The 17374-nt window shown below is 35.0% G+C and overlaps 1 protein-coding gene across 6 annotated transcripts in view; it reads left to right on the forward strand.

Annotated features, from left to right (window-relative positions):
• Nucleotides 1–17374, forward strand: part of TNNI3K (TNNI3 interacting kinase) — a 288508-nt gene that overhangs the window by 70997 nt on the left and 200137 nt on the right. For all 6 annotated transcript variants that reach the window (XM_007182931.3, XM_007182928.2, XM_007182927.2 and 3 more), the window contains 2 exons: nucleotides 9138–9236; nucleotides 13001–13139. In XM_007182931.3, coding sequence (XP_007182993.1) covers nucleotides 9138–9236; nucleotides 13001–13139 — 238 coding nt within the window. The remainder of the gene's footprint in view (nucleotides 1–9137; nucleotides 9237–13000; nucleotides 13140–17374) is intronic.

The following is a 17374-nucleotide window of genomic DNA, read 5'->3' on the forward strand; positions in this document are numbered from 1 at the left end:
TTGAGGGATGAATGAATTGACTGATCTTCGTTTTTTCACTTAGCAAACTTCTACTTCAATTTCCAGGTACATTCCCCCTCTACAGATTTCTCTGTCTTTCCCAGACCAAATTTATAACTTATACCTCCTTTCTTTTGTTATGATAGCCCATATATTATCTCCATCAAATCCATGTTTATATCATAGTCATTTTATTTTGTTTCTTCTACTAACCTGTATATTGCTTTTGAACAATTAATTTATCTTTGATCCCCAGAACCTAGCACACTGCTCAGAAAACCTAGGTGCTCAAAAATATTTGTTGATTTGAACTGCTGTTCCTCTTTTAATATTCAGAAGTGGGCAGTAGGTAACTACTTTAATGTAGAAGTCAGTTATGACCTGGATATTTTTAGTAATGAATTGACAGGCACAATAGTATATTAGCTAACTTTTGCTGCATAAAAAATTATCCCAAAACTTTGTGGCTTAAAACAACAAACATTTGTTATTTTGCCATTTTTGTAGCTCAGGAATCTCAGGGTACCTTATCTGGGTCCCCTCACTTAGAGTCTCTCACAAGGTTTCGGGTGGGGCTGTAGTCATCTCAAGGACTAAATGGAGAGAATCCACTTTTGTGTTCACTCTTGTAGCTGTTGGCAGGCTTCATCCTCCTGGGCTGTTATCCAGAGACATCAGTGCCTTGCCATGTGATCCTATTCATAGGAAAGCTCATAATAAGACATCTGGTTTCTATCAGAGAGAGTAATGGAGAGATCAGAAGAGGGCAAGTTAGATGAAGTCACAGTCTTTTTGTAACCTAATCTCGGAAGTGACATTCCATAACTTTTGCCATGCTCTATTCATGATAAATGTCAAGCCCACACTCAAGGGTACTATTTAGCCTCATAGATAGCAATACCACTTATGTTTTCTCAAAAACAATAACAAATATATACATAGATGGATTTATAGAGGGATTATGTGTTATGTCTGGAAGATAAGGGCTCTACTAACCCAAGAAACTTGGCATGATTCTATACTCATGTTATTTGGTCTTTTCTTAGAATCAAAGGGGACTAGCAGGTAGATATGGTGGCAATTCTATTCTCCAAAAACTAGCAACTCTCTTTTGTTTAACAATGATTTCCAGTATGCACTCTCTGGATATCTAGCATTCCAGTGGTACCTCAGAGGTTATTCAAGGAGAAAGGAAGGAGTGCTAAGCTCGTGCCCCTTACATTCAGGTGCCACCCAACCCAATTCTATCATAGTACCTCTGCTGAGTACTTATGCTGAATTCATTAAGCAAAAGTTTGAAAAATTGTTTGAAATGTTTGAGAAACTGGGATTCTAGAGCAATGTTTTTTGGCTATAGCAGTATAATATGGCATAGTCATTAGGTATGTGGGCTCTGGAACCAGCCTGCCTAGGTTTCTTTGTATCCAGTTTCTGCCATTTGCTACACATGTGAAGGGATTGAGAAGTCTGGGCTTGAGTCCCACCCACAGTTATTTCTTGGCCCTTTCTGTGTCTGAAGCCAAAACTACTTGGGCAAATTTGATATTGTGCTTCTTTTCATTTTCATTGTAGGCTTCAATTATTAGTCACCCTGTATTTATCTTATTTTAACATGACCAATGGAATGGTTAATGCATTTACCACCATTATTCCTACTGTTTTCTGTCCTGATAATAGGTCTCTGACTGAATGATGTGTGTTCTATTAATAAACGTCTTATCTAGAAAGAAAATTATCTATAATTGATTTCTATACCTGTCAATGCATACTGTTTCATAATCAGTTAAAATATTTTTACAACTGTGGATTTACCAATATCATTGTGTCACTTATTCTAAGTTATTGCAGACCAACATTTTCAATTATGTTGTTAAATAAAGAGCCTGTAGGATGTAATTGATTACCTACATCTGCTGTTCCAAAACAAATTAAGGTAGTATCTTGCAGTTCATCAAATAGTGAATTTTCTGGCTTAATTAATGAGGAAGCTCAAAAAGGGAAGCACTAAATATTCCATATACGGTGCTCGTAACAGGACTAACCCCTGAACCTGAGACTTAACTGTTGATGCTGTCTTTTTTGTTTTTAAATTCTAGCTGCTGGAAATTAATTGATCATTGAAATAATTTTTAGGAGGATTCTTATTACTCATTTTTATCTAAGAGCCAATATCTTTATGTGTTCCTTCTTATGTTCTATTAGTTGACTGTAACTCACCTTCAAAGTGTAATGTAGAAGTTGATTTTTCAAGTAGAGGCAAATTACATGTTTTCAATAGGTGACTTGGGCTGGAGAACAAAAGTCATGAGGAAACTCTTTTTCAGATGGTACTCACACCTCTCCATGATTATAATGTCCAGAGTGTGTGCAGTGTGGGGAGGAACATCACTGAGAGGGAGCCTAACTTGTACTACAGTTTTCAAGTCTCTACAATTGCAACATAGTGAAAAATGTTGGACCTTTGGCAAGTTATAAAAATAAACCTCATAAGAAAAAAACTGTGGCTTTTGAAATGCATAGAACATGATGTATTCATAACACAGCGAACATTGAAAGCCTGTTTTCTCAGCCAGGGATTTTAAAATAAGACCCTCACATAAGGAAATGCTGCAAAAAAAGTATATCTATAAGGAAGAAAATAGCACAGCAAGATGATGATTAGCTGAAAGGCTCAGAAAAATTTGCCCCTCTCTTCTTAAAAGTTTCTCTTCCATGGGCTTCCTTAACAGGCATTCCTTTGTTCTCCTTTTCCTTCTTGGATGACTCTTCTCTTTCCTTTGCTGGCTCCCTTCCTTCCCACTTTTTAGCCATAAATATCCCACAAATATGTCCTCTTACCTTCTGGAAGTGGTGTTATCTCCTAGCTTTAATTATTTCTTCTCTAAAATGGTACCACTTGTATCTCCAGCCTTGGCCTCATGGCTTCTCATCACTCTTCATCCACCAGCTTTTCTATTTATGTTATCATAATTTCCTGAGAAGCTATGGATTTATATAATCAATGGAATTCTTTTATTATATGTATATAAGTTGATATACCTTTAAGCTGTATTTTCTACAGCTTAAGAATATGGAGTTTCCCTTTAATTTCTTTGATAATATTATCTTGTGGAATCATTATCTGAGTAATTTTCAGACCAAATTTAATTTTAACCTGAGATAATAAGAGAAAGATCACATGAGAACCTCATTTCTGTGACAGCCTGAAGAAACTATTTTCCAATAAGTTTTTGTACTCAAATATTTAATTAGAGCTATGTCAGGTTAAAAAAAAAGTCATTACAAAAATAGTCAGTGTTTTAAGTGAAAACCTCTATAACTATATGATAGAGTTCTCACTGAACAGTTGTAATGGATGTCAAGAAGTCAGTATATATACATAAAATTAAAAATTCTACAGAAAATAGAGCATAAAGTCAAAAGAAGTGCTTATTAAATTAAAGCAATACTACCATCTAAAATGTTAAGTAATGTAAGCCTTGAATCCAAATGGATAAGCAATTATTGGTATTTTTAACTGGTATAGCTTTTGGTAGTTGTTTGAAAACTCTAGAATTATGTTCACATCTTGATTGAGGGATTGACCCCAATTGAAACAGCTGTGGTGTTGGAAAAGATCACAATGAACTGCTAAGGGGAATTGGAAGAAACTAGTTATGACAAGTGATTAATCGGAGAGATAGAAACTATAGGTGACTTACTTCAGTCTGTACTCCAATAATGAGCTATAAAAATAAATAAATATATATATAAATATATAAATAAATAAATACCTAGACAGAAAAAAAAAAAAAAAAGAAACTATAGGTAATGTTCCTACTTTCTAAATTCATGAAGTAGACACAATTTTATCCTCATGCTCATTTCCCTATATAGGCTTCCTCTTTTACAGTTATCATTTATTGATAACTTCCATCATCTCTCCCCATCCCCAGTATGCTGAGTCATGCGATTCTACCATCTTAATGTCTCTAACACCCATTCTCCATCTCTAGGCCACTACTTCTACCTCAGATCATTTTTATCCTTATCTCTTTCTTTTCAACTTACTGCAAGACCCTGCTAACTGATCACTCTAGTTTTGCTCCTTCTTCAATCCATTTGCTAGACTATTACCAGAAGGATCTTTTGAAGATGCAAATCAGAATATATTTTGCTCCTGCTTGAAATCTCTTGGTGAAACCCCATATGGAAAAAATTTAGGAAAAATCCTAAACTTCTTGTCATTGTATATATAACTCTTCAAGATCCCTAACATACAACTTCTACTTAGAATAAGTTTTAACTTTAGAGGAGCTCCTATAGAGGAGCAATACGAAGTTGGCAGAGAGGTAGGGACCAAACTCAAAGATCGTTATGTCAGTCAATCCAAGGGAGGATCAGATCTTAAGGAGAAGACAAATAGTAACAAATGCTGGAGAAGTATTAAAATAAGGAAAAGAGCCAAGCGTGTGCATTGGAATTGACAATTAGTAGGCCTCTGACGTCATGTTCCAGAGAAATTTCCCTGAAGCAGTGAGGTCTGAAGTCAGATTGTAGGTGGGCTGAGGAGTGAATAGGAGGTGAGGATATGTGAACGAAAGGTATAGACTACTCTCAAAAGAAATTGAAAATTTTAGGAGAGAAGGCAATGATTCTATGGGACACAATTGGAACTGGTTATTGAAAGTTAGAACTGGAAATAATTGAAAATTTTCAAATCTAAATCCACTTGCATGTTAATATCTTTGGGATCATTTTGAATTCCTGAGACATAAACTTTAGAAAACATTTTCCTCTAAAGCTTTGCTAATACAGATTTTCTACTAAATGGAAATGGATATTCACCCAGAATAGCTTCACGGTTCTGCTCTCTATAAGTCTCAGCAATAAAGGTTAGATAAAGATATACAGAAAACTGTAGCTTTAAACAAACTATAAATCCTAAGGAAAACATCAGTGTAAGTTTGAATTTGAGGAAGACTCCGAAGAAGTCATAGGAAATGAGATATCACTTAGAGCCCAGAAAAATTTAATTTCAAAGTGAAGATATTTATTGAAGGTCTACTTGGTAGTATAAGACACTATATTTAATTTTGGTAATTTCAAATCTGATTGATTGCCATTTTATCCCATGTAGAATTTACCTTATTCTACTTTCTCTTCCATGAGACATTTAGTTCCTATTGATACGGTCGTTTTTTTCTTCTTCATCGCTGTCATTGATTTTCATAAGGTGAAGTTCAGAGGGGGAGCCAAATGGGACCAAGTCAATGAGTTAAAGTCATACTGTAGGAGAAACATTCAACAAACAAGAACAATGAGGACCTTTGTTCTTGTAGGCATTACTTTTTAAATCTCTGGAATTTTAAATCATGAGGTCTGACTATTTTAGTTAGAAGGATTAAACTCCAGTGCCTCAGGTGAAAGATCCTTTTAACCTGGAGTCACACCTTCTTATACTTCATTGAGACAAGCTTAGAACATGAGAAAATAGTTTAAAAAAATTGATATTGTTATAATAATCGTTTACCCTCAGTGATAATTAATGAAAGAGAAAGAAATGCTTAATACAGTAAAGGATTTGTGGAAGGTTCTCAGAGAACCTGGGAACTGAGCTTGGCCTTGAGACTGGGTATGTTATAGGCAGAGAAAGAGAACAGAGGTTTTCTAGGAAGAAAGAGCAGAATGTTTGAATAAGTGTTTAAATTACAACCTGGAAATTGTAGAGACTCTACTTGGATCTTTTGAGGAGTCAACTGGCAAATAAAATTATCTTTAAAGGGTAATGTATACAGTAATTCCCTTCTATCAAAACAAAGGGTTCTGATCCATTTTTTTGTGCTCGTAAAACAACCACTTAATGATAGGCATTTGTGGTGCTTATTCCTTCCATCAGTAAAGGATACCAAGTTACTAGCCCAAGTTACTAGCCCCTTGGTTCTTTAATAATAATAATACTGATATATATGTCAGTTATACAAATCTAAGTATGATAAAATTCATTTCTTTAAAGAGTTTAAAGATTATTAAGATATCCTTTCTGTGATAAGACTTGTTTCAAGTATACAATTTCACCAGTAGTTTTGTTATTGTTTTGGGGGAAAAAAATCAAAGCTATGTATTTTCTCAAAAATTTTTAATACAACAGAATTTTATGCCCTGCAAAAATCTTAATGAGACAATGTATGTAAAACTCCAGTCGCAGTTCCTGGCATGGAGCAGGCACTTGGGATTTGCTAAAGGTTAATTCAAAATAAATGATCAATAAATATTTGTTGAATTGAATTCTTTAAAATTTCTATCATATAATTGGGTCCTAATTGTTAATGTTTAACTTCCCTTCTGACTGATTGTAGATATATATTCCTATTTTTTTTAACTAGAAACAGTCCAATTCAACAATTACTCGGATGCCTATTCTACGCTTAGCATAGTGGTGAATAAAAGAGATTCAGTTTGTGACTTCATGGGACTTCATGTAGTGGAAAAAAGGTGAAGTTGACCTACCAGCTCTTTCAGGTTCTGGAGTAGGGGAAGCATGGTTAAAATGATTTGATAGATATATGTTCCAGCCTAAACATTAATATGAGTGCATTTGTCTTAACCACATGGCAGGCATATTTGTTATCACAATACATTATATCCCCGTAAGATTGCTTGGAGATACACTCCCTATCATGACTCAAAAACTAAGAATCAATAAATGCATTCAACTTATATAAATAACCTGTGAAATTATTCAGATAATTCCAGTGTACATTGCTCTCAATAGTTAAATATTTCCTTGAACTTTAAAACAAACTAAATAAAGCCTATAGTTCATTAATGACTCTGTGGTTTCATTAAAACTTACATTTTGAAAGTTTCTTAGAAGGCCAACACTTCATAATTAATGACTGTTCAGCCAAAAGATTGACCTTTTGAATGACTGGATAAGTGCAAACTTAGGAGGAAAAAAAAATTGCTTTGGACTATTTATTCAAGCCTAAAAGCCATTATCTTTTAGAATGAAAGTAACTTCCAGAACTATGCTTAAGAAATTGGCTCTATATTTTAACATTTGAGAATCCTTTTTACAATAAAAATTCATGCTGTCTACTTTCTTTTATGCTATATTTAAAATAAGAGAATTTGTAAAAAGCTTCATTTACCTTGATCGTTTGTGACCTCCTTTAAAGGTTCCCAAGATTGAACTCCCAGGCATGTGAAGTCTAAGATACCAGACATTTGATATAAATGGCTCCAGCATTCTTTCCAAGCTGAATCTACAAAGCTTCTATGGGCAGAAAGCTTCCTCTTATCTGAGATTGAGTCAGTTAGTTCATTTACTTAAAGGTTAGTGTTAATGAGATCAAGGTCACAGGAAGGGCCTGATGGAAAGAAACTTCGAAGTCAAACAGACCTAAATTTGAATTCCAGTTCTGCTTCTTACTAGTTGTATGACCTCAAATAGGTTACAAAGCCTCCTTGAGGCTCAATTTCTTCACCTTTAGAATGGGAGAGTAGAACATATCTTTCTATGTTTTGGAGTGAAACAGAGGCACTCCAGTTAACATTTATGCACTTAATTCAGGGTCTGATACATAATGTGCCCTCAATAAATGTTAATTGTAGCTTTAATTTTTTATTAGAAAAACAACTCACCATACACATTGTGTATTCTGCTGATCATTAGTCAGCAATATCCAAATATTAGCAAAAAGCATTGTTCTTGGAATGTATAGAAGCCTATACACCTGCTTATTATATTTTTGGACCCACCAGAAATTTCAGCTGTTCCAACAAGAATTCCTTATCTCTTTGTATGACAATTACAATCAGTTCTAATGCTATCCCAGTGATTGAATAAATTGTAAGATAATCATGTAAAATAACATCATTTTAGTTCATATATGCTCAATAAATGTTGTGTTGACACATGAACAAATGGATGATTGAATGAATGAACTATTTAATACTCTGGAGCACTTGGAAACAAAGCTTGAGGTGAGAGACTAGAGATTCACTTCCCTGCTAACACTGACTTGCTCCATGACTTTGAGAAATTTCCTAATTCCTTTGATTCTTGATTTCTTCCTCTTTAAAACATACTGGTTTGTTATGTAATGTCCATGACTCCTTACCACTTCTGAAGGGCTCTGATTCAAACAGGCAAGGAAACTTGACTTAGGAGGCAATTTGTTTCTAGGAACAGAAGAGGTGTGGGAGCATATGTTCCTTGAGCTCTTGGATCCCATCTTCATGTTCTCTCTTCTAAGTCTAACAGACTTTTGAAAATTTCCCCAAATGTGTATTATTTTACCAACTGAAGAATAGAGAGTGCATTAGGAAAATTTGCAGTGAAAATGAACACATCTGGAGGAAATGATTTCAATCAGTTTTCTAGAGAAAAGAGTCTTAGAGATCAGCCTTTAGTAGAAGAAATCTAAAGGGTGAGCAGATTTGTTGGCAATCTGTGCCTTTCATTGGCCAATAGCTCCTGCTAGTTTTTTTCACTTTCATTCGTTTATTCATTCATTCATTCAACAAATTCTTATTGAATGATTACTATTTGCATGGCAACATGCTAGTGTAGGATTATAAAGATGAATTTGATATATACTTTGTCCTTAAAGAATTTTCTCTTTAATAAGGATAAGGCATGTATATAAATTTGTAAATGTTCTAAATGACGTGAAAAAAAGTTAAATAAGATTTAAAAGGAAGGAAGACTTAATTTTAGCAAGTCAGTTGGCAACAAAGGGAGGGAAAGTAAAGAAATCTTGGAGGAGATGGCATTTAGCTTGTGTTTAAACCTCTGTAGATTGGACAGAAGAGAACTTTTGACTGAGGAAATAATGTGAACAAAGACTCTGAGAAGTAGGAAATTGAGTGCAGTTTGATTGTACAATTGGGTTTATGAAAGGGAGTAATGGGAAATAACATTTAAAAGGATACCATCAGATTGAGAGGACCTTGAATGTGATAGTGAGGGGCTTGGTTTTTATTTTCTAGGCCAAAGCAAGCCATTGGAGATTGCAGAGAAGGGAAATGGAAGAAAATTGTGTTTTAGGATGGTGACCCCCAAAGAAGAGTTGTACATATAATTGTAAAATGAATTTTGATGGGCAGATGCCACCAATGAATCTCCTAACCCAGCTCTCTTTCTTGTCCAGGCTGCTGATGTGCTACTGCAACATGGAGCTAACATCAACGTTCAAGATGCAGTTTTTTTCACTCCATTGCACATTGCAGCATACTATGGGCACGAACAGGTAAGTCAGTGGCATTTCCAAAGCCTGGGGCATCACTTAAGTGTTCCAGACTTTTCTTGAACTGTACTAGGTTCAAAGAAAGGATATTTAAGATACCCTTTGAATTATTTTTGCCATCTTCTCACCAGTTCCCCCCTTGAAGAGCTTTTGTAGATCCATAGAAACATAGCAGCTACCAAGTTATACATTTTTACTGACTACTTTAGTACACAAGGGAGGCAGTAGAGTATATGGGTAAGTATGTGGCTATAGAAATCGGCCTGAATTTGAAAAATTACTAGCTTTATGACCATGTGTAGGTTGTATAATATCCCTGATCCTCAGTTTCTTGTCTATAAAATGAAAAAAATATTAATAGTACCTACCTCATAGGGTTGCTGTTATGATGAAATATTAATTTAAAGTGTTTGGCAAATGCCCAACAAATGTCACTGTGATGATACTAACACTGACAATAAAACAAATCATAAAGCCCATTCCAAAAGTTCTCTGAAAAAAGATAACTTTCAGAAATGGAGTCTCCTCTTTTCTAGTGACCTGGCATGTGGTAGGCTAAAAAATGTCTACCAAAATATGTTCACATGTCCACGTTGTAATTTGTGGAACCTGTGAATGTTACCTTAAAAGGGACTTTGCAGATGTGACCAAGTTAAGGATCTTGAAATGGGGAGACTATCCTGGATTATCTGGGTAGACCTGATGTAATCACAAGGGTCCATATAATAGAGAGCAGAAAATCAGAGAGAGTAGTAGGAGATGTGACAATGGAAGCAGTACATTAAGGTGATACAAGAAGGGGCCACAAGCTAAGGAATGCAGGCAGCCTGTAGAAGCTGAAAAGTAAGGAAATGAAAGCCTCCAGAAGGAATGCAACCTGCCAACACCTTGATTTTGGCCTTCTGACCTCCAGAACTCTAAGAGAATAAAAATGTGTTTTTTTAATCCAATAATTTTGTGGTAATTTGCTACAGTGGCAATGGGAAACTAATATATGGAATAACCTAGATAAACTAAAAAACAATCACTAAATGTGCTTTAAATATATAGTTATGTATCAGAAACATTTATAAATTTTGATAACCTGTAATTAAGTAATAATATGTATAGAATGCTTTAAAGTTTACAATGTAGCGTCATTCAACAAATAATTTCATTTGACCTTCATGACAACCTTATGAACTTAATAAGAGTTACCATGTGAGCAAACTCATACTATGGGGCAGGCACTGTGTTAAGACCTTTATGTGGATTTTTTTCTAATTTTGCCCCAACCCTAAAATCAGCTGTTATTTACCCCTTCTAATCAATGATACACATGGAGCTTTCTCAGGTCAGGTAGCATGCCAGAATCATGCAGCTAATACATAGAAGAGCTGGAGTATGTATTCAGGTCTGTCTGATCCCAAAGCCCATCTTCATTCTGTTGTACCGAAGAGCCTCTTCTTATCCCTCTTCTATCAGTGAGAGAAATCATAAAGTCCAGGCCATTTACTGAAGTAGTGGAGCTAGAATTCAAGGCCTGGTGCTGTAATTCCACAGTCCGTTGATTTTCAACCTTAACATACTGAAAGAAAAATTTTATATGCTCTTTTCAAACACTGTCTTTTAGCTATACTCAAGGAACTCAATAGAACCACATAAAAGAGAAATACAAATGTAATTAGATAATCAAGCCTTAACTGTTCTTTTGACATTCTGTTTTTACTCTTCCTCATTTTATCTCTCTAGATCTGGTCTCAGTTATGCAGCAGAATTATACCTTTTTACCTTTGTACAGGTCATGCCATTGCACTGCCTGAGGATCCCAAGTTGAAAGTCAAACTTACTTGTGTCTCTGTGCTGTTCTAGTCATTGTGCCTTTGTTTCTTCGCGGGCTGGCATGTGCCTGGACACTCTCAGACCTGCGAAGTGTAACCTCTAGCTAGGGAAGATTGCTCATTTCATTGATATGCTGCTCAGAGTACACTGGGGTGCCCTGGAGAGCTGGGCACTGAAAATGCCTCTGAAAGTACTGGGTCCAAAACTCAGGTGATGAAAAAACTTCATACTTTTCTGACTTCAGGCACAGACAGGATATATACAGTGCCTATTATTTGTAGAGTCATCCTTTTTGGCGATTAACCTCATGACCCAGCAGAAACATAAAGAGCTTCTATGCATGTTGTTTGGAGAGCTAAATTTGTTTACTTTCCCTGAATATATAGTCACAGTATTATAAAATTATGCTAAAATGTGGATGGCCCTTTTATGATAAGGGACTCACTTTCTATGTGCAAAGACAGCACATGAGTAATTTATGGAAGCTATTGTCATTTACTAAAATATGCTGACAGGAGAATGGCACTTTCCATATATAAATGTGCCTAATGTGCCATGTTCCTTGCCATTTGCTTATTTACTTATTTTAAGTGGAAGAGTAGATTTTTTTACCAACAGCAATATTTCCTAGGTATATAATAATAGTGCTTAATAGACAATCGATTTCAAAGATAGTTTAAATCTGTCCATTATAAAGTCACATAATCAGAATTTATGGAGCCTGTGTAAGTGGAAATATCTGCTTAGGAGTGCAAGGTTCTTGAGACTAAATGTCTACTGTTCAGATTTCTCTTGAATTAAGTATTGGTCTGCCCATTAGGCAAGAAATGGATAAAATACACGTGTTCCAGATTGGTGCTACCACTTCTGCTATCATTTATTGAGTACCAGGCACTTTTCTAAGTGCTTTATGTGTAATAACTTATTTAATTCTCACAACAACTTTATGAGGCATTCCCATTTTAGCAATGAAGAAGCTGAATTTTCAAAAGGCCAAATAATTTATTCAAGGTGACATACCTAATAAGCAGAAGCCCAGTTTCAGAACCTTTGTTCTTTACCTACTGCACGCAATAGGAAGTTTTCCCACATCCCACCCAGCTAATTTTTCGCCTAGAATTTCTGTCAAATATATACCATATACTTGAGAGGCTTCTGCTCAAGATATATTTATTTGCAGCCACAAAATAGTTTTAGAGCTTGTATTCACTTTTATGCTGATGCCACAATGGTCAAGACTTTTGAGGAGTCCTCCCATAACTGTTATTTTAATGGCATGGGTGCATCCTAACTTATCTCTTGGGATCACTGTGATGAGTCCTAAAATTCACAGGAGAGATAATGTCAATTTTAGAGAAATTATTTGGAAGGTTCCTAAGTGGATATATAAATAATTTGAAGAAATCCCATAAATTACCTGAAACAACCCCTGGAAACTCTTGAGTTGTTTATTACTTCATCTCTCTCTGTCCTCTTGGATGTGAATCTCAGCTAATTTGGGAAGATGCTGGGGGCTAGTGTGGCTATCTCCTGTTTACTCACAAATCAAAAAAGGACCCAGAACCCCAGTAGCAAAATTACCATTGGTCACCTATGCATAGAACCTCTATGAAAATCAGGAATCAAGTAAGCACTGCTGGCTGTGGCCAGAAGGAGACTTTAGAAAAGATTGCTCAGAGAAGATTATGGGTGACTTGAGAGAAGATTATTTATGTATTGATACAATGAAGACCCAACCCTGAAATTGCTCTAGTTTTAGATTTCTTGCTAGGTGATATAATAATGAATTCCTTATTGTTTAGGCCAGTTGAGTTAGGATTTTCTGTTATTTTCAGGCAAAAATTATCCAAGAGAAAACCTAAATGATATGTCTCCTTCCATATTGCTGAAGGCATTGCATTACTGTTCGGCATTTGATACTAATTTCAAATGCATGGATCCTTTAGGTAACCCGCCTCCTTTTGAAATTTGGTGCTGATGTAAATGTAAGCGGTGAAGTCGGAGATAGGCCCCTCCACCTAGCATCTGCAAAAGGATTCTTTAATATTGCGAAACTCTTGGTGGAAGAAGGCAACAAAGCAGATGGTAAGATTATGTTTAGAAGAAGAAATTTGCTATCTTTTACTTTATGTATGCTTTTTACTTCTACTTTACTTATTTATTAGAGAATAATCTAAGTTGATTAATCTTGTACTCATGTACTAATTTGTTCCACAAGTCATAATTTATTATTTTTAATATATTAATTAAACCTATATGTTAATCCTTCTTTACATATTTTAGCTCAACTCTTAATGTATTAGGCGCTGCAGTAAAAGTAAGGGGTTTTCCTAAATTTTTCCTACTTTTTGTTATTCACTACTCTTTTTTTAATTGAGGTAAATTTTACATATAGCAAAATTCTCAAATCTTAACTGAATATTGACTTAAGTGAATATTTGCTTGTGGATACATCCATGTAAAAGCCACCCAGATCAAGATATAGACATATTTTCATCTGGAAAGTTGAAAATATTTCACCTGGAAAGTTCCTTTTTGCCCACTTCTTAGTAAATAGCTTTCACCACCAAAGGGAATCAATATTCTGGCTTCTATTGCTATAGGTTAGCTTTTTTTCTGTTCTTGAAGTTGATATAATTTTGTGACTGCTTTCTTTTGATCAACAAGATGATTTTGACTTTTATCCATGTTGTTGCATGAATCATAATTTGCTCTTTTTTATTATCGAAAAGTCTATGAATTTCCCACAATTTAACTGTTTATCCATGCTCCTTGTAATGGAAGGTTAAATGTTTCTAGTGTTTGACTTTTGTGAATATAGCTGCCAGAAACATTCAATTCTTCTTGTGAATATGTGTGTTAATCTCTCTTCGTTCTGTGTGTGTGTGTGTGTGTGTGTGTGTGTGTGTGTGTATTTAGAGAGAGAGAGAATTACTGCATCAAAGGGCATGCACATGGTTAACTTTTTAGGAAATTTCAGACAACTCTCCAAAGTGTTTGCAGTATTTTTCACTCCCACAGCTATATATGAGAGTTCCAGTCGCTCCCCACATCCTCCCCAGTATTTGATACTACTGTTATTTTTAATGGAAATAGAGTTAGAATGTGATCAGGTTGGGGAAAAAAACCTTTAGAATGCACAGAAAGATTTTAGATGCATTTAGTAGAATAGAATTTCCTGCAACTTTTTAGTTTTTTAATTACAAAATGAATTTTGGAAAATTGAAAGTATTGAGAAAAAGCTTTCTTTCTCTTTTTTTCCTGTTCCTCAAAAACTTAATTTTTTGACACAAATTCACTCATAGTTACATCTTGTCGTTAAATTCTCTCAGGCATATCCAGCATTCTTCCACTGACCCCCAAGAGACCTAATTAAAAGCCCAGCTGTAAGAACTGCTGGCCTTTGCAGCAGAAATGATGCACATTTCCAAAAGCACAAGGTTGTCAGATCTATAGAACTGCTGTTTCCTTGGTCCAAAATTGAGATTGATATTCAGTTAATAAAGCTAATCAATGTTTTCATTACTCTAAGGAAAACACAAAGGCCAGAGACAACTGTAGCAAGAAGCTAGGGCAATTTCATTTCCATGTTGGAAACAGGGCCATTTTATTTGGTAACAACGTAGTTTGTATCATTTTCTGAGCCAGTGTGTAATAACTCAGGAATTTTTTCTGTAGCATTATCATAAACAACTTGTGTTGTCAGGATGCAAGGAATGCTGTTGTCTGGACCTTGTTTAAGCAGTCTCTTTGATTCTGTTGGTTTAGGATAGGCAGACGTACACCAATGTGAATCACCGAACACATAATTGTTTTTGAAACTGCCTCACTCTTCCAAAGGGTCAGGAACCGCTCACATTTTTCCTTTATTATCCAGGCCAACCTCAGCCTTTTATTCCTCTGCACAACTCCAAAGCTCAGTGGTGTCAAAATGAGTGTCATTTATGATCAGCATGTCTCCAGGATCAAAGGACTCTTCTACAAAAGGCATTGAAATGTGTACTGCACCCGTATTCCCGATACATACCAGCGTCATATGATATAATTTTTAACATTTTCTTTCTGACTCACACAAGCACTACATGCCTCCTACTCAATCATTTAAAAAAATCAAGTGACGTGACTCAGATTTTTAAGTATTTTTACTTCCTTCTAATATACACTTGATATTTAAGTCCCTTTTGCACTTCAACCAATTGCAAAGAATAAATCAGAAAATCTTTTGTGCTGGTGGACACTGCACAAGATTTATTATCAGCTGGTTTACTTATTCCAAAATGTATCTAAGCCTCCAGATGATTTATTTTAGATCTGGACTTTGCCTGTGGTTAATGGACCTAAGGGGAAGAATAAATGAATGACCCCAAAAGGAGTGCAATTTGAAATCTGGTATTTACAGCATGTTTCCGTGGTAACAGAATGTCACAAATGAAAATAAATTCAAGTTGCAAATTAGCCAAAATGTATTTCCGAAAGCACGTTCCGCATGTTTGTGAGGTTGACCTATTCAGTCACATATGTTTTAAGTCTCTAGTCTTCTTCCTTCTACCTCGTAGGGTAATTAAAAAGGAGAACTGCAATGCTTATCGAATGAGATTGAAAAGGTCAAAATATTGCTGCACTCCATAGGAGGAAAATAGAGACACAATTCTCACAATTTATCATTTTAATAAAGTTAAAAATGGAAAATGTTAAATTCAGAAACTATTAATTTTTTGTCATCTGAATGTTGAATGCTATAGTTCTCTTAACTGGAGAACTGGATACTAGGGAAAGCCACAAAAATTTCTAGGGCATGGTCAATAAGGAGAAGTAATTTATTTTTAAAAATGTGTCTTGTCAAAAAAAAAAAATGTGTCTTGTCAGAACTATCATACAGATTTGTTACTGAAAATTTATTTAAGACACACTTGGGAGTTGCTTTAGAGAGCTGGTGGGATGTCCTAACATTGCTGGGTTAATATGGAAATGTTTATTTTATCTTTAAGATCAATGAGCAGAAATAAGCAAAAAGTAGCATCCAGCTACCTACCCATTCATCAATCTTTCTTTCAAAAGACATTACTAAACATATACTCTCTTCGAAGTAGAGGACTAGTGACCAAATATTTTCCTAATAATGATTTACATGTATTCCTTTGCTTGAAATTTTCCTTTACTTAAATCTCTAAATAAGATGTTAGAGCAAACAGAATATCATTCATACATTCAGTTTTCCTCAGGTAAGAATAATAATATATGTACTTTTTGTTTTTGCAAATTGGTCCAAGACAAAATTAAGGGTTCAGAAGGACTGAAGCAGAAATACAGGCATATATATATATATAAACTCTGCGTCTGATGCAGATTTCTCCTGGCTTGTCCCTTTGGTTGGTATTTATATCTTCTTTGATGGGAATAATGTCTAGGTCATTGCAGGTAATTCACCAAGTAAAGAGTCTGCTTTGAAGTTTATTGATTCAACTAGAGAAGAATAATGTTGGGTGGGGCCAGGTATGGCTAAAGGAAAATTATGAATTAATGGAATATTGTGCTTCATTCTGCTTTACAATGTCCCCTCTCGCCCTCAAGAACTCACATGTGACCTCCTGGTGCCCTGGACTCCCTGCTGTCCTCAAGCTTTGACTCATGGTATTGACTTTCCCTGGCTTCCAACAGAATGTGAACAAAGGAAAAGTATCTTAAAAAGGAAGATAATCAAAACAACCAGGAAAATTCTTCTAGAGGAAGTGTGTCCTTCTGAGCCACTCATTAATAGAAAAGATTCAAAGATTTATTTTTCAATAACAGTCTTGGGAGGAGGAGTTCAGGAACTTTGTTAAAGATTTCCCTTTGGCTTAAGATCTTGCAGGTTGATAAAATAATAATTATTGTCTACAAATATAGCAGCTATAAGGCCTAAACCAGTGTTCATTAAATGTTAAATGATGATTATATTTGAACTTTTTTAAATTAACTCTTATCTTGCCTTTTTTTTCCTTCCAATCCTTCATCATTAAAAAAGTAATTCTATCAATTCTTTTGGTTCTATGTATAATTTCTTTTATAGATATATATAAGAATGAGAATGAATGGGATTTGTTAAGGGCTATTATTTTCTATTTTGAATAAAGCACCCTGTACAGATGGACAAAGTAGTAAAATAATAAAACAAATGGTTGTAGAGCAGTCGATCTGGTTATTTTTGGTTTTAAAAATTGTGCTAAAGCAGATCTAGAATTTAGCAGCTTGGTGTTGATTTGTTATTACTTCAGGCCTGTAATTATTGGCTATTCAACTAGATTGTAAATTATTTGAGGGTATAGACACTATGCATTTAT

The sequence above is a fragment of the Balaenoptera acutorostrata genome, chromosome 1 (assembly GCF_949987535.1).
Source record: "Balaenoptera acutorostrata chromosome 1, mBalAcu1.1, whole genome shotgun sequence".
In the NCBI taxonomy this organism is placed as follows: domain Eukaryota; kingdom Metazoa; phylum Chordata; class Mammalia; order Artiodactyla; family Balaenopteridae; genus Balaenoptera; species Balaenoptera acutorostrata.